Here is an 18,224-nt window from a genome sequence, read left to right on the forward strand (position 1 = left end):
CACCAGAGCTCTGCCCGCGGACACCCAGACGTGTTTGGGCACCGCATCCCCATACGGATCCAGCGACTCGCCCGGATCCCCGCACCCCCCCCCCCCCGCGGCGCGGGGGGCATCCTCCGCCCCACGCCGGACCCAGACCCGGAGCCCTCTCCGGGGACCCCCGCTCCCTTTTACCCCGTTCCTCCACCCCCACTCCCCCCTCCCCGACCGATCCCCCGCCCCGGGCCCCGATCGCCCTGCCCGCTCCCCGCCCCGAGGTGCCCGCATCCCCCCCCCCCCCCCCCCCGGCTCCGCCACTCGAGCTCCCCCGTGCGCCCTGCCCCGGGAGCCGGCGACGACCGACGACCGACGGAGACTCCCCACGGCCGGAGCTGTCCCTCCCCACGGACACCCGCTTCCCCACGCCGGTCATGCCGGGACCGCGCCGGGATCGGCCGGCCGTTTTGCTGTTGCTCGGAGCCTTGCTGGCCGCCGATCTCTACTTCCACCTCTGGCCGCGGGCTCGGCGGGAGCTGGCGCCGGGGAACCCGGCTTGTCCCTGCCGCCGCCGCCGCCCCGCTGCCGTCTCCCCGCCGCCGCCGCCCCGCTCCCGCACCGCCTCCGCCCTGCGGCGCCTGTTCGCCCACCCCTTGTACCGAGCCGCCGTCCCGCCGGGCCCCGCCGAGCCGCTGCTGGGCGCCCGCGAAGCCCTGCGCTACTACCGGCGGAAGGCGGCTCGCTGGAACAGGTGCGTCCCGACGAGACGGCAAACAACCCACCCCCCCCCCCCCCCCCCCCTCCCCAAATCCCGGGCAAATCCTCCGGGAGCCCCCGACACGGGCACCCCCCCCCCTGCAACGGGCAGCCCCTGCACGGGCGTGCCAAGTGCAGGTACCCCCCGGGCACCCCCTCCTCGGGCACCCCCTTCCCGAGCGTCTCCTGGGCACCCCCTGCACGGGCATCTCCTGGGCACCCCCTTCCCAAACACCCCCTTCCCAAAGACACCCTTCCCAGGCAACTCCTGGGCACCCAGTTCCCAGACACCCTGCATGGGCAACTCCTGGGCACCCCCTTCCCAAACACCCCCTTCCCGAGCATCTCCTGGGCACCCAGTTCCCAGACACCCCCTGCACGGGCATCTCCTGGGCACCCCCTTCCCAAACACCCCCTTCCAAGGCAATTCCTGGGCACCCCCTTTCCAAGCATCTCCTGGGCACCCAGTTCCCAGACACCCCCTGCATGGGCAACTCCTGGGCACCCCCTTCCCAAACACCGCCTTCCCAGGCAACTCCTGGGCACCCCTTTCCCAAACACCCCCTTCCCGAGCATCTCCTGGGCACCCAGTTCCCAGACACCCCCTACATGGGCATCTCCTGGGCACCCCTTTCCCAAACACCCCCTTCCCAGGCAACTCCTGGGCACCCAGTTCCCAGACACCCCCTGCACGGGCATCTCCTGGGCACCCCCTGCACGGGCATCTCCTGGGCACCCCCTCCCGGGCACCCCCTGCACGGGCATGCCATGTGCAGGTACCCCCCGGGCACCCCTTCCTCAGGCACCCCCTTCCCGAGCATCTCCTGGGCACCCTCTGCACGGGCATCTCCTGGGCACCCCCTTCCCAAACACCCCCTTCCCAGGCAAGTACTGGGCACCCCCTTCCCGGGCACCCCCTTCCCGAGCATCTCCTGGGCACCCAGTTCCCAGACACCCCCTGCACGGGCATCTCCTGGGCACCCCCTCCCGGGCACCCCTGGCACAGGCATGCCAAGCGCAGGTACCCCCCCCACGGCACCCTCTGCACGGGCATCTCCTGGGCACCCCCTGCACGGGCACCCCCTGCACGGGCATGCCAAGCACAGGTACCCCCAGGCACCCCCTGCATGGACATCTCCTGGGCACCCCCTTCCCAGACACCCCCTCCCCAGGCACCCCCTTCCCGGGCACCCCCTGCATTGGCATCTCCTGGGCACCCCCTGCATCGGCATGCCAAGCGCAGGTACCCCCCCACGGCACCCTCTGCACAGGCATCTCCTGGGCACCCCCTTCCCAAACAACCCCTTCCCAGGCAACTCCTGGGGACCCCCTGCACGGGCAACTCATGGGCACCCCCTTCCCAGGCATCTTCTGGGTGCCCCCTCCCCAGACACCCCCTGCATGGGCATCTCCTGGGCACCCCCTGCACAGGCACCCCCTGCATGAGCACCCCAAGCGCAGGTACCCACCGGGCACCCCCTCTCCTGGCACCCCCTCTCCAGGCACCCCCTGCACAGGCATCTCCTGGGCACTCCCTGCATGAGCACCCCCCCCCGGCACCCCCTCTCTGGGTACCCCTCCTGGGTACCCCCTGCACAGGTACCCCACAGACACCCCCTTTCTGGGCAGCGCTCCCGGGCACCCCTGCTTAAGCACCCCCTGCCTGGACATGCACCCCCTGGGTACCCCCCCCAGCATCTCCAGCCCAGCTTGTGCCCCGCTTCCTGGCTCTCTGCCCCCCCCCATCCTCCCCATCACCCCCCTCCCCAACAACCAGCACCCCATGGCCAGGCAGGGCTGAGTAGAGGGGGTTTTGCTGGGAGGGGGCTCTCTGGGGTGCCTCCCGCTCCCACCCAGGGAAGGGCACGGGGTGAGACCCTGCGAGCCGGGTCCTCCCGGGGTAAACGCCTCCTTTGTTCCATGTCGCTTTTTCGGCTTGGGGCAGAAGGGGAGTCAGCCCCCCCCGCCGGTGCTGAACCCCAAAGCTGGTTCTCTGCAGCCACCAGCCCTTAGGCTGGGGGACGACCGGAGCCCCCAGGCTCCAGCAGCCGCAGTCCCCCAGACCAGAGCCCCGCACGTCTCGGTGTCTGCCTCCACGCGAATGCATGGGTCTCCTCTGATCCACGACAGCGGTGTCGGGGTGCTGGCTCCCCGATCAGCCCCTCTCCTGTTCCCAGTGCCGACTTCTCCGCAAGAAAAGGTGCAGAGGCTTTTACTTTTTGGAGAGCAAGGGATTCCCAGCTCAGAGCCCTCTTCTCGCTGCCTCTCCCAGCCCCAGCAACGGTTGCAGGAAAACTCCCCCGTCTCCTGCTCCTGGGGTGGGACTGTCACTAACCCCCCGTGGTCCCTGCCCCGGAGGGGACGGTGACCCTCAGCACCAGCTCTGAGCATCCACCGCCTGCACATGACCCAACTGCCGAGGCTTCATACCCCAGGGCCCCTGAACCCCCGATCTAACCCTTCTTCCAGGAGGGTTGCATCCAAGCTGGAAACAGCGGCGTTCCCCAGCATCCCCACTCCTCCCTGCACCCCAGTTTCTTCTCTTGCCCACAAACTGGGACCTAACAGGGACGGCCACGGTGACGCAGCGCCAGAGCAGGTCACCGTGATGCTTCTGCGCGGAGGTTCCCAACGCGCTGAGCTCACGGCGTCGCCTCGCTGCCCCCTTCTATGGGACTGGGACAGTGCCCACCCGCAGGGGGATGGCAGCGTCTCCTGGGGACCACCTCAGAGGTCCCTGCCCTGGCACCTCCTCGCTGCCCAGGTTTGGTTTCCAGTATCAAAGCTGGCCGCTGCTCCTCCCGTCACCCGGGTGCTGTTTGCTGAGCGGCACGGGCAGGATTTCCAAGCTCCCGCTTTCTCCAGTTGGATGCGTATTCCTCTTATTTCTGCGGGACTCACCCAGTCCCGGTTTCAGGCGCGATTCGTAGGAGAAAATGATGGGAAGAGATAATGGAAGGAACCGAAAACTGACCTCTGTGGCCTGAGCAGCGCCCAGACCTGGAGCCGCCCCGTGTGCTTGGCCGGGGGTCACCCCTCCGAAGCTCGCCCCTTGCCCGAGTCAGTCTGGAGCAGGTCGAATCCTTCTTCACATCGCTTGAAGTCCATGGGCGGTGGGTTTGGGTATCCTCAGGACATGGGCCACGGCCAGGCTGTGCCACGGACCACCTTCAGCTGCATCTTCTCGGCGCTGAGCAACACCTCCTGAAGACATCAGGATTTGGGTAGCAAGATGGATGTTTCCCAAGCGAAAGCCCGCTGAGGATGGGGAATTTGAACCGAAGCAGCTCACGGCACGTACCCGATGGCTCCTTAAGCATCACCAGAAGCCCTGAGCACCCAGTGCCAAGCACTTGCAGCAGCGCTGGCATTACGACCGTGCCAGCCTCACCTGCAGGACGGCCCCGGCTATTTGGCAAGAAGTCTGCATTCCCCGACTTTATTTACTGCTTTGTTTAAAGGTGCTATTTGCAACGAAGCCGTGGTTGCACGTTGCCTTTTGTTCTGAGGTTTGGTTATGATGTGGCCAGGAGGAAAGCTGTGATGCCATTTGCCCTTGGTTGACTTTGCTTTGCACCTCCAGGAAGGAGAAGGGAGGCAGAGTTGATTATTCCTCAGTCACTTTGAAATAAAATATATGATGCTCAAAAGCAGGTAAAGCCTTCAGAGAGCATGCACAGGCCGAGGTGACACACAACCTCCCCTGCCGTTGGCGCTGCAAATTGAATATATAAGAAGACGGCACTTGCCGGGACTGATGCATTTTGTAAGACCGTTAATTTGCTGCGCACATGGAGGAATTTCTGCCTCACCAGAAGCACTGCAGAGCCCACGTCCGCTCCGATGTGGTCGGTGAAAGAGCAGTCCCTATAATTGCCGAGAGCGAAGGGCAGCGTCCTCTGTGGGACCCAGGAACCCATGGTTTTCTCTCCCAATCCATAGGTTTAGTGAAGCTGCTGCCGTTGGTGAGGACTGAAGATGATGCTGTGGGAGCAAGGTCCACACCAGCTCTCACCGAGCTGTGACCACGTCCACTACCGGGCAGAAGAGGGTCAGAGCTGAGTGTCCATGGCCATCCTCTCCTCGACTGGGTGACGGCACGTGTCTGCATCACGCGTAGGTCTGACTGGTGGCAAAGCAGCTTCCAGAGTGGCAGGATGCTCCTCTTGAGTGGAACGAGCTATCGCTTAACCCTGGAGCTACAGCACAGCTTCATTTCTGCAGCTAGATGGACATCAGCTGGACCGGGACTCCCTGCCAGCTCATGGAACAACCCCAGGATACGGCCCGTTTCGGATACCCGCGACCAGGGGAGCACAGCAGCCTCCGTCCCACCTCCACGCCGCTCGCTGCGTGCTGCCCGCTGCCCATCACCGTGCTTCTCCCCGGCACTTCAATTAGGCCCAGGAGTTTGATTGCGGGATGCAGAACCAGCTGGATAGAGTGATGGGGATGCAGGAAGGAGCTGGAGAGACTGATGGGGATGCAGGAAGGAAACAGCAAAAAAACCATCCACACCTCTTCAAAACCAAAAAAAAAAAAAACCCACCCTTAAAAACTCTGAAGCTTATTTTTATCATTGAAGAAGCAGCTTTAAGACACCGAACTCTGTAACTGGCTCAGTGCCGGGGGAGACACGGGGCGAGTGAACACCGGTGGCCTGCGCCCAGCATCACCCCACGCCGTGCCCCTTGCAGCCCAGTAGCGAGCTGGCTGAGCAGAGAGCTAGGGCAACCCCGGGGCTATTTATAGCAAGGTAGAAATGAACCCGGTTTTTATATCATTATGTCTTTTGCAGGGATCTGCTCTTACACGGAAATATTTCAGGAATTCTGAAGGAGACGGGGAGGCAGAGGGAGCTGTATTTTGGGTTTAAAGGCTGGAAAGGGGCTCGCTGGCTCTGCAGCAGCTCACCCCGGGGCAGGGACCATGCGGGCGCTGGGCTGGGAAGCAGCCACCAGCCGGGAACTGCCTCCCCTTGCATAACCGCTGCATTTTTTTCCCCATCGGTAATCTATTGCTCACTGCCACCCCGGGGGGGGAACAGCCTGTGTGTATGGGAGGCAGGAGAGCAAATACGGTAAAATATTTGGGCAGCTTCCCCAGGGAAAAATCCTGAGTCATTCTTCTAAATTATACTGGGGTCTTTCTTGTCCCCGGCCGCGGCAAGGGGGTTAAGGTTGTGACTTGCCCACGCAAGACCTGGTGCATGGCAGCACGCTGGAAGGTCGAGGCACGTCCGCCGGAGCCGACAGCATCCCGGGGCCACGTCCTCGTGCACGGCCTGCCAGCCAAATCTACCGACAAGTCTTAGCATGCTCCCATGTCTGCCTTCTCCTGACTCGGGGGAGCTTCTGCCTCCTTTGCAGGTAGCCTGAGCAAAGAGCCAGACCAAGAGAGAAATGCTCCGACACCCTTCTTTCTGACCACGCACTTGTGGACTTTGCACTGTAGCTGACCCGATCCAACGAAAAGGCAAACAAACTGGGAGAGGGGACGGGCTGCTCTGATCCGCAGATATGTCACATCTCTCCGTTTCCTAGATTTCTCCCAGGACATTACTGAAATGTGTCCCTCGCTGCCAGGAGGGTTCATCCCTTGCTCACGGTTAGACTGGACTAACCACACTGTTTAACCTGCTTGGATGGAGAAGGATGATGGAAAAAAAACCCAACCGAAACCCAACGCTTTCCTGCTGGTCTGAGCAGGGAAGCAAAAAAACCAGCAACACCCGTGAGCCCTTTCCAGCCACCAGCGCCAGCTCCTTGGCCCATAAACGCCTCGGTGCATGGTCAGCACCCGCTTGCTGCAGCCACCGCTGCAAGCCACGCAGCGTGGCAAACCCCGGCAGAGCCACGCCGCCATCCCCTGCCGAGCCCGCGGATGCCCGCACACGCTCCGCTCTCCCACCACGCTCTCCTCCCTGCTTTCGGTTTTGTTTGCGTTGGGAAAAAAATTTAAAAATTCGGAAAAAATCAGGAAAAACTAAAGGCAGGCAGGGAAAAGTCTCCTTTCATCTTTTGTGTTTCCCAGAGCATGTTTTGCTAAGGGTCTGGACTGGGTCTGGTGAGGCACGTGGCACCTCCCTCTCTCCAGCCGCTCCATCCCAGCCTTCGTTAATGCCCCACTCATTATCAGCCCCCAGCTCCTGTTTTCTTTCACGGATGTGCCTTGGCACTTTCAGTGCAAACTGAACTTCGTTTTCCCTTTATCAGGACCGGCTACTCCGTACATGGCTCGGCTGGCGTTAATGAGAAACTAACGCTCTGTCCTCCACCGAGTGGAATAAGTGACCTTTCGATTGCAGTTTAGCAAAGCGTGGGTCCCAGCCATGGAGGTCTCAAGGTCGAGGAAAATGCTGATCAAGTGGGGAGATGGTTTTGGGTTATTATTGATCTTTGGCTCCACCTGCCAAGAAAGGGCTGGGTTCAACCTTGATCTTAAGAAAAGATGGACAGGACACTGCCGGATGGCCTCATCACATCTCTGCTCACCAGACTGAGGGCTGTGAATCTGGTCATAGAGGTAATTTGTGGGTTGTTTTTTTTTTTTCCCTGCCTGGGACCTCCAGCTTCAGGAAAAAACTCTGTCAGAGGTGTAACGACCATAAAGACAGTCCTCTGCGGAGGCTCGCTTGGACAAGACCCCGTTGATCTCCTGGGCTCTCCGGAGCATCAAGACCCAAGTTATCTGCTGTCACACCACGTCCCCTCCTCAAGTCTGGCCTGAAGCTTGCAGTCCCTCCAGGAAGCACTTCATCCATCACATAGGCCAGCTCTTGCGTTGCTAGAGATGTGGTTTAGCTCCAGCCGTGCCCTCACACCCCTCCTGGTCCTGGTGAGGCGAGGAGAAGACAAGAGAGTCCCTTGTGTTCCCGCCTGAGGCTGCTTTCCCAGGGCTTTGTAGAGGCAAGAAGGCGGCACAATTTGTGAGATCTTTGACCATCTCAGCCATCGCTCCCTGCCTCAGTTTCCCCTCGGGTAGCACCCGGAGTCCTCATCCACCCCATGCCCCCCAGCTCTGCTCCCCAGCACCCTCCCCACTCCCCAACAGCCTCTGAGCTCGGAGCAGTAAGGGTTTCCATCCCGTGGCTCATCCTCATCACCCCGTAACCACTCTCTTCCAGGAGACACAAGCTTTACAGGGAAGAGCTCAACCTAACCTCCCCGGCAGCACCGCTGCCGCTCCGGCCGGAGGCCAGTTGGCTCCAGTTCCACCTGGGCATCAGCCGGGATGGGCTCTACCCGCGCTCCAGTCCCACCGTCAACAGACTCCTCCGGGACATGCAAGACTTCACCACTATCAGTGCCGGTAAGCACCCTCCTGCCACGGGGATGGGGCCATTGGGAGCTTCATGGGGTTGGGGGGCTCCAGTCCCCCCAGTTCACATTTGCACACAAGGCAGGGGCTGTCACTCGCTGGAGGAAGCCCCGAGCCCTTTGCCGGCTTCCCGGCAGGTTTTGTGCTGTGTAGTTGCCATGCCCTTACCTTGAGATGGGAGGAAGGACTTGGCTGTAGCCCTCGATCCAGCATTTTTTGGTGCCAGCCGTGCCGGGGATCCATTGCGTGGCAGTTTAATCCCAACAGACTGCCTCGGCTCCTCGCTCCGAGGGGACTGCACCCTTCGCTGTGCACCGACGGCAGCGCTCCCCTGCATGCCCAGTGCTGGGAGCGGGGGTCAGAAGCAAAACCTTGAGCCCGGTGGGGTCTCACCGCTCCTCCTGCCCTTGCAGACTACAGCCAGGACGAGAAAGCGCTGCTGGGAGCCTGCGACTGCAGCCAGAGTGAGTGCGACGCTTCGGGTCCCTGCTCTCCCCTTGCCCGCCGTCGCTTCAGTTGACCCCAATCCCCAACTCCTCCACCCTAAATTCAGCAAGGGAAATGTAAAGCCAGGCAATGCCAGGCCCATCTCCCTCCAATTAAACCCCGCCACCCCAGCAGAGGCTGGGATGTGGGTGCCAGGACACCAGTACGCCACTGGTTTCTACTGGGGGGAGGAAAAAGTCCCGCAGAGGACATAACAAATGGCTGTTGGGAGAAGTGCTGGAGGAAAATCTCCTCTATGGCACCGGGGAGAAGGAGAGAGGAAAAATAATGGCAGAAGCAGAGGGGAGAAGCACCAAAGCAGAGGGTCGCAGCTGGAAGGAGCCGTGGGATGCGCTCACCGGGGTGGGAAGCTGAATCACGCCGGAGCGCATAACCGGTGCTTCACCGCGCGCCGGCGAGGCTTTCCAGGCGGCTAACGTCCCGTTTCCTCCCCAAGTCGTGAAGCCCAGCGGCGTGCACCTGAAGCTGGTCCTCAGGTTCCAGGATTTTGGGAAAGCCATGTTCAAGCCCATGAGGTAAGGCACAGCGGCAGACCCTCCTCCCCAAGCCCCCCCCGGCGTATTCATGAACCGAGGAGCCCCGAGCGAGGGTTGCGAGCATCCTTGGCAAGAACAGGCACACCACAGCCGCGTCTTTCCTCTCCTGCGCTCAGCTACCTTGACAGCTGAAAAGGTTTAATTATTATTGGCCGTTCGCACCATCCCAGACACGCACGGATAAACACCAGTGTTCCCACACTGCTTATTGACATTGGAAATTTCTCGGTTCATAGCTACCAGACGGCGAAGGACCTTGGGACACTTGTTCTCCTGAGAGCTTTGCTGTTAGGGACTGCCCATTTCTTCTTCTTCCCCAGCTGACTTTGTGCTTTACCTTGTTTCTCCTTGGATTCCCCAGAGTATTTCCAAGAAATAGCCATCAGTCCCGGTCACCTCAAACAGGAGTTTTAAATTGCTTCTGCACTTATTTGTAGCCCCTTGGGACTCTTCACATTTATTCCCCCTCACTTTACTTTCCGTACACAGGCACAGCAGCTGGCAGCACGCCGACTGCGATGGTTTGCTCATCCAGAAAGCAGCCAGCTCCTCTCCTGTTGGTTTCCATCTACCTCTGCCCGGTGTCCGGGGAAAGCATCCGTGCATTCAGCTGAGCCAGGAGGGCTCAGCATTGCCTGTGGGCTTTCCTGCGATATATAGCTGCTTGGGAGGCTGAGCATGCAAATTCACAAGCTACACATATTGGAGCACTGCGTGACAGCCCGAAAATGAAATTAAATGAGCTGCTGTTCCCATCTCAGGGATATGACAGCATCAAACCTGAGTTCTTCTCTGCCTCCCACGGGGATGTGAGAAGTGCAGCATGGCCTCTAGCATCTCCTGACGTTGTACCCACCTGAAATGCTGCCCTAAGTAAGCGGGTCTAAACTCTGGCACAAATGGTTTTAAAGCCCACAGTCAGCCCTTCTGCCTCCCTCGCCCACCCGGCACCGCGATGGGGCACAAGCGCCGCTCCCTGGCACAGCCGGCGACGGTCCCGGCTCAGCACCGGGAACTTTGGGTCCTGGGCTGGGCAGCAAGCACTGCAGTTGTGCCCGGTGGCCCTGGCCATCGACGGCTGTCCCCAAGCACACCGTGCTTGTGCCACCACTTTGTGTCCAGGCTGCCTGCCAGCTGCCCGCACCGGTGCCTGCCTGCACTGCTGTGCATGGTTAGGTTAACCCCTTTGCTCTCTCCCAGGCAGAAACGCGAGGAAGAGACTCCCGAGGACTTTTTCTACTTTGTTGACTTCCAGCGGCACAACGCGGAGATCGCCGCCTTCCACCTGGACAGGTAGGAGCTTGCCACGGCGTCTGCCCGCTCCAGCTGCCAGCACCCGGTCCTCTGCCCACGGGGAGCTTTGGCACGAGAAAAGCCGTGCCGAGCCCTACAGACCTGCTCAGCCTTAGAGAAGCGATCGCTTTGCAGCACCCTTTTGGGAGAGCCGATGCGTTTTCTGGGGATGGGGTGGCTCTGGCTCTCATCTGAAGCCGAGGAGTCAGCTTTGCCTTGGTCGCTGCACGAGAACAGGCTGGCAGATGAAGTCCAGGTTGCGAACGGGTCAGGTATTTGCCTGGCCGTCACACGGCCACACGCACGTGGTCCCCGCCGTGCAAAGATGAGCTCTGGCCGCAGTCTGGATCCCCTCCCAGCGAGGGAGTCCCAAGCTCAATCAGCAACCAAGGCGTGTTTTATTAGATTGAGATAAACCGCAGCGATGCAGTTTCAAGCCCTCAGCTAATGAGCAATTAACCTGGCACCTCTTCCCAGCAAGCTTTGTATTTAATAAAATCAAAAATACTCTTATTAGAAGAGGAGGGCAGCAGCCTTCTTCCCCTTGATGGGATGAGTATTGAACATCAAGGAGAAGTGATCCCTGATGGGGGTCTCCAGGTCCCACACCCAACTTATATGATAAGCAGGACTAGACTAAGTCCTGGAGCTCAAACTCTGAGCGAGGGAATGAAGAGAGCTGAATTCCCTTTCCAGCTCTGGCCCTACATCACTGCGGTGACTCTGCTTGACTCAGCCACCATCCGCCTGCATCTTAGCTCCACCGCCAGAAAAATGAGGCCATACTGCTTTTCTGAAGTGCTTTGTGGTTTTTAGAGCTGAAAGATGCTAGATGAAAGCAAATGATTATTTTTTTTTTCTTTAAACCTTGCTCAATAAGTAACAGGCTAAATCCTGTTTTGTGCCCAATTCTCAGAAGCAGAAGGCATTAGCAAGGAGAAAAGCATAGCATTAGCCGGTTCACCCCGTGTTACTAACTCAGCAATCAACAGCGGCTTTGCACTCACTGACATGAATGCCTTTCTGCCCCAGGCCCTGATTTTTTTTAAGAATATTTGAGATGAGTCAGCTGGGCATGAGAGCCTCTGAGTGGGGTGATGCCTTTTCACCTCCCGCTGTCTCAGCCGTGTTGTACCAGGTTCAACACATCTTTTCTCCGCGTCAAACCCAACATCATAGAAGGCCCCGAAGGGCTGTTCTGGCTCCTGAAAGAGCCAGCTTGTGCGCGAGGGGATGGGAGAAACCGGCTAGGGAAAAAGACAGGAATCCTGGAGAACATCCAGAGTGTTCCAGGCAGCAGCTATTAAAATACCAAAAACCGAACTCAGCCATGTTTTGGTCCAGAGGGTAAAATGATCCTGGCTATTTGCTAGAAAGAAGCTGGGAGGAAAAAAATGCACGGGGGTGCAGTCATCAGAAGGCTCCTGGTTTACCAAGGGAAGGGACGAGAGCAGGATCTGCTGTCCCACCTTGCCATCCTGTGCAGTAACGTCCCTTTGCACCGTGGGCTCTGAGCAGCTGTCCCTTCCGTGCAGGATCCTGGATTTCCGGAGGGTGCCACCCACAGTTGGGAGGTTGATCAACGTCACCAAAGAGATCCTGGAAGTCACCAAGAACGAGATCCTGCAGAGCGTCTTTTTTGTCTCGCCAGGTAGGCAAGCACTTGGCTGCCACAAGCTTGGATTAGACGTGTTGGTCCACGTGGGTGGAAGAGCAGGGTCTGGATGCAAAAGGGGCCGGCAGGACTTGTGCTGTTGAGCAGAAATGAAATTCTTGGGTGAAACGTGCACAAAGACATGGTTACAGTAGAGGTGGCCCTCAGCCTCCAGCTGGAATCATCTGCCAGATCTACTCGCCTGCCCAATTTTGCCCAACCTTTCCCCTAGCGTAGGCCCAAATCTGTCCATCAGCCAAAATCCAGGTATAGTCCACAATTTGGCAGTTTCACATCCATGATGTGGTGACATATGCCACACCATATGCAGTCACCGTCACGCGATGGAGAAGAGGTCGGTCCAGGCTCCCTTGCCGTCTCCCGCAGATCATAGCTCCTTTACCCTTTCTCCTCTCTCTTCTCCTCCCAGCCAGCAACGTCTGCTTCTTTGCCAAGTGCCCGTACATGTGCAAGACTGAGTACGCAGTGTGTGGGAACCCTCACCTCCTGGAAGGGTCCCTCTCCGCCTTCCTGCCGTCCCTCAACCTGGCACCACGACTCTCCATCCCAAACCCATGGATCCGCTCCTACTCGTTTGATGGAAAAGAGGAGTAAGTGGGTAAATGATGCTGCTTCCCATATCTGCGTTGCAGGGAGCATGCGGGAAGGAGGATGAGCGGGGTACAGACACACGTACAGAAATTCTATGGCCAGGCAGAGGAAGGCCAAGGTTCAGAGATTGCCCGTAATTAGTCTAATAACTCTTAATGCCTGGGCATCGACTGGGTTTGACCTCTAGTCTCCTGCGTGCACAGGGAGGGAGATTTAAGTCCTCCTGCTCTCCATCTCTGCACAGGAGACCGGCTTTGGGGTGCTGGTGGGACACAGCAGCAGCAACCACTGAGTGCATCTCCCCCTTCTCCTCCATCTCCTGCAGGTGGGAAGTGAATCCGCTCTACTGCAACACAGTGAGGGAGATCTACCCCTACAGCAACGGCAACCGGCTGCTTAACATCGTCGACATGGCCATATTTGACTTCCTAATAGGTACGATGAAGGGGGAAATAAAATTCCTTCCTTCCGTGCGGCCTTCAGCATCAGTCTGTCTGCCCTCCCATGCCACGGTGTTTCTCAGAACCATCCCTTCTGCTCCAGAGACAGTTTTGGGAAACTGCTGTCTCCCCACAGCCAGCCAGCACAACCCCTCCTGATGTGCAGGTGAGGGGGAGCCCCCAGCCCACCCCGGCAAGACGAAAGCGGCAGCTCTGAGCATCTTAGGCACTTCCAGTAAGATGACAAGTATATCATGCAGATCTGAAAGAAAACGTAGGATAGTTTAGAAAATTACTTGGTCACATGCAAGGGAAACTCTTTTCCTCTGTCTGCCCTTTAACAGGGAACATGGACCGTCACCACTATGAAATGTTCACCAAGTTTGGGGACGACGGCTTCCTCTTACATCTGGACAACGCCAGAGGGTGAGGCTGTGGGAAGACATCGGCGAGGGGGGGGGAAGGTGGTGGGCTAAAGCTCTAAAAGCACTAAAGCTCTGCGCTCTCTGCTTACCCCCCCTCCAGGTTCGGGCGTCATTCCCATGACGAAACCTCCATCCTGGCCCCGCTCTCCCAGTGTTGCATGTAAGTGCCAGCTTCATCTTCCTTCCCAGACACGCTGGTGTTCCCACCATAAGGGACTGGCAGCGCTTACTGCTGGAAGTCACCCGGGCTTGGCTCCATCCAGCAGAGCAGGGAAAACCCCCCGCTAATCCCAGCCAAGGGGGCAGGCCAGACACTGGAGCATGGGAATCACAAGTTGTCCCTGAAACAGGGATTAAGCTTCTACGTCAATTAAGAGTATTAAGCTGTGTTGCGCTGCAGCCCGCTACGGTGTCATACAACTATCCTTCCTGGATACCTTCCCGTTGAAGCTAAAAGGACTTGCAAGCGTAAAAGCTTTCCCTGACAGACCAGGAGACGCTGTCCATTGGATCAAACCCTTCCAGAAGTGCCTACTAGCATTTCCCAGCCCACCGACATGAGGTGCTATCAGCCCCGTTTGTCTGACATGAAGCTCAGACATCTCTATCCAAAAGCCTGGTAGAACTTTGATACAGTTAATCAGGTTTCTTCTTCCCATGGCATTAAGGAGAAGCTCATAAATTTTACTATTTGAATCCTATCTTCCCCCTTTATTAATTCACATAAATCATCAGCTGAAAGTTAAATTTAAGAGACAGAAAAAGCTGCTCTTCCCTGTGGCTTCTCTTTAGGAGATGCCTAACCTATTTCCTCGCTGTACCTGCTCCATCTCAGCCTTGGGCTGTTAACTGCACTCTCTCCCCATACACTTGTATTACTGGATCTAATTTTAAGAACTGTTATTTGCACCCAGCGAGTCTTTTCATTTATAATTGCAGGCTCGCAGTGAATCCTTCTTTTGAACTCCTATTTTGTGCAGTTTAAATTAAGTCTGCCTCTTAATTTGACCTGTATACAGTAATATCCACAGGTTAGATCCTTCCTGTTCTTCCAGATCCACCTCCCACAAGCTCTTCCTAATTTAGTTCTCCTTGTAAAAGGCAGTGGTAAGAAGACCTGTAAGTCACACCTTGTAATTAGCCAACTAGGGCCGAGAACAGCGTAAAAACAACTCATGTTGCCCAAGCGAGACACACAAAACCTCATTTCCCACAACAGCCAATCCATTCGGAGTGCGGGAGCAGCCAAAAACCCTTGGAAAGGAAGAAAAAAAAGGTTTATTTGAGTAAGCACAGACACCACAGATTTCAGCCTGCCCTGACCAACTAGCTGGACTCAGCTCACCGAGTCACCTCGTTGTTCCTACATGAAGTCAAGCCATGTACACCTTAGCAGGAACAAAGTCCTCCAGCCACTCCAGACGAGAAGGACCACTCAAACCACGGGGATGCTGAACAACAGGCTGCTCGCTTGCCTGTTAAACACGTTCATCTCATTCCCAGCTGAGTTCTTCTCCAAGTTTGGCTTCCAGCAGATTTAAGTCTGGTATTTTTAGCTACCTTTCACAGCTCCCCCACTAGTTCTTGTCCCACACGCTGAAGTCTGCTGCTCTCCTCTCCCAGCGTTGCTCCGAGTACAGTAAATGGCTCAGATACAGCCATGCAGCGAAAGATGGTCTTTTTTCTGAAAGGGCCAAAACCCTCAACAAGGCACAGATAGGCCCGAAAACAGCCCCCAGTTAACCCAGCACATGTATCTTCTTGGCTGGTGAAGTCCCTAGAAGGCTCTGGGTCAAATCTTCGCCAATTCAGTACAACAGCAGGGTTACAGCCGCCCCGTGGGAGAGGAGCAGGGCCACTGACGGGATTTCCACCTCGCGCTCCTTTCCACGTTCCACGTTATTTCTTAAGTAAGTGTCACAGCATTAAATAAACCGTTCCCCACAGGGTCAGACCACCCCGTTCTCCACCTCCGAGCCCTGTCGCTGTTCGGACCAGAGCAAACACAGCTGGTGTTTACCCGCAGCAGCTCCTCAGAGTCACCCCTTGCCTAGAAGGAGAGCGCACACGCTCTCGTTTGCTGCAGTTCGCATCTGCTCTGTACAAGGCTTTCTCTGGCAGCAGCAGCAGAACCTCACAGCCATGCTCCGGCAGTGATTTAAAGCCTCGTTGCCAGGCTTAGCGCTTGATCAATTTTTTTTTTTTTTTTTTTTTTTTTTGGTAGGAATATTAATGTAAGCCTGGCAGCGGGCAGCCAGGACAACAGCCACAGTTTAAGTCGCCTGACCGAAGCCGTGCACCTTGCTCGGCTGCTCCAGAACGCTGCCAGAACCTGGTGCAATTCAGGAACAGCTCAGCCAGGCACAGCAGCAGCAACAAGCCTTTCCGCTGGCATCTGAACAGCATGTGTCCTCTTAAGAGTTGCAGAGAGCCAGATCACTGTTGCCAGTCGGTGCCCTGGGTAAATAACAGGCATACAAAGGCAAATTCTGGAGCTGGTTAAAATGTTTCTGACTACACCTTTCTCCATCTGAAAATTCTGGCTCAGCTAAATAGGAATGGCTCCAGGAACGTGGACTACTTTGTTTCCAACATTTAAGGAGCAATAATTAAAAGCACCGATTAATTTCAGTATTAGAGATGCTAAAGTCAAAACACTTTTGCTGAGGATTAAACAAATGATTTCAGAATACTTAGTTTTGTTCCTAGAAGTGTTCCAAGACTTCATCCCACTTTCTGTCAAAGGGAAATAATATTTAAATCTCAGTACCTCTTAAGGTGAAAAGTCACAGTTAAATCAGTTCCAGGGAATATTCCCTCTTTTTGCTCAGAGTTTTGACAGAAGATTTCTTTTTCTCATTCATGCCTCTTCATTTTACCTCGCCCTCTGCCCCCACCCTATAAATGTCATCCTGGGAACATGGCACCACCCTGCAGTAATCTGGGGAGCTGGGTCATCTCTGACTCAGAGAAAAACCACTCATTACTGAGAACTTCTATCATGTTTTTCTCTCTGATGACAGAAATCTGCAGTACAAATACTCTGCAGTCTGGAAAAACAAAGGAAGAAGCAGAGGTTTCTGCAAACATTTTCATTTCCTTCAGAAAGGGAAAGATTTTGTTCCAAAGTTCTGTCACGTATCTTCACCCATCTCTGCCCTCCCTCCTTCCCCTACTACCAAGGGCCTCAGACAGCTGGTTCTTGCTAGGATGCCGCAAGAAGTTTGCATTAAGATGTCCAATTTCTTTTTTTCCAGAATAAAGAGGACAACGTTATTACGACTCCAGCTCTTGGCTGAGCCCGAATATCGGCTCAGCGACGTGATGAGGGAATCCCTCCTGCAGGACCGCCTGGCACCTATCCTCACCGAACCCCATCTCTTGGCTTTAGACAGACGGTTACAGCTCATCCTGAAAGCTGTGAGAAAATGCATAGACACTTACGGAGAAGCCAAGGTGGTGGCCAACGACACCACACAGCCCGAGGCTCCTGCATCTGACAGAGTGAAGCTGACCACTTAAAACAGTCCTTAACTTATGCTCAGAGGTAGGGAAAACCCCTGCAAGGCAAGCGGCAAGGTTTAATAGCTGGTAATTTCCATCTACAAACACTTGTGGAGACTGAGAGGGGAAACTCTTCAAGAATCACACTGGGCTTCCATGCTGGGTACGCAACCAAAGCTTCTGGGCTTGGTCAGTGTGTTGGTAAGTTGTGGTCTGACCGCAGCAGACCCTTACACCCCGAACACCAGCTCTCTGGTGGAAAAGCAGTGATCTCCTGTTCTGTAGTTGGTCGTGCCTTTGGGAGAGCGGGGGAACACATGGCCGTTGGTTTGCTCAACCTGCACAGGATCTCGGTCTTGCTAGTGAAAGACACTAACTAGATCCAAGGATGAGGCTTGAATAAAGAGATGCCAAGAGCATTTTCCTCTTATTAAGGCTCTGTTCTGTAATCAAGACTGTGTATTTGAGAAAAAGAGCAGTCTTACTTCACAAGGGCAGTACCTGCCACTGAGACAAGGTAACATGTCGATTCAGCGTGGTCAGACTGAGGAGCGTCTGTACAGCACTCACCAGCAAGCCTGCCCGTTGCCTCCTGGTCTCTTCAATGGTGATCAACCCACACCGCTCTGATCTGTGCATGTCATTCAAAAGCCCACTGCTTCCCAGGGCAGTAAAACCAGTTCTGCTTTTTTTACCTGCCTCATGGGTGGAAGAGCCAGTTTGGGTTATGGGAAAAAGGCAGATATGTGTTGCCTTTGACCCCAAGGGGGGGGGGGGGGGGGCAGGCGGGACACCAAAACAAAACAAAGAACAAAAAAAAAAACCCAAAAAGCAAAAACCCAAACTGCTCAGAGGCATACAACTATTTACAATTCAAGAAGCCACCCACTTCTGGTGAAAACATTTTGCCAAAGTGGAGGGGATTTATCTCAGGTCATCTTCTCATAGTTTAAAATCACTTAAGTTGTCAGAATTCCCTGGGAAATAGAAATGGTATCCTGCCCCCCCATCTCTGTGCATTTTGAGGAGATGCAATAGGACCTGGAGACCAGAAAAAGCACGGGCAGAGACTTATCGTAGATCTTTCAATTTGCAGTTTTCCCCTTGCCTCCCAACGACAAGGCTTAAGAATAACTTGATTACTGAAGCTCCCTTTAATAGCTTTTTCCTTTAACTGTTCAAGAACAATTGCACTGAGCCT

General features: G+C 56.2%; 1 protein-coding gene across 1 annotated transcript; it reads left to right on the forward strand.

The window, feature by feature from the left end:
- Positions 1 to 352: 352 nt before the first annotated feature.
- Positions 353 to 17,453, forward strand: FAM20A (FAM20A golgi associated secretory pathway pseudokinase). Its single transcript, XM_052808543.1, has 11 exons — positions 353 to 727; positions 7,859 to 8,043; positions 8,466 to 8,516; positions 8,996 to 9,074; positions 10,296 to 10,388; positions 11,924 to 12,039; positions 12,473 to 12,653; positions 12,980 to 13,089; positions 13,439 to 13,520; positions 13,620 to 13,679; positions 16,777 to 17,453. Exons 1-11 carry the CDS (start codon positions 411 to 413, stop codon positions 17,039 to 17,041), a joined length of 1,539 nt encoding a protein of 512 aa, XP_052664503.1. The 5' UTR covers positions 353 to 410; the 3' UTR covers positions 17,042 to 17,453.
- Positions 17,454 to 18,224: the final 771 nt, after the last annotated feature.

This window comes from Harpia harpyja, chromosome 14 (genome assembly GCF_026419915.1).
Source record: "Harpia harpyja isolate bHarHar1 chromosome 14, bHarHar1 primary haplotype, whole genome shotgun sequence".
Classification (NCBI taxonomy): Eukaryota; Metazoa; Chordata; class Aves; order Accipitriformes; family Accipitridae; genus Harpia; species Harpia harpyja.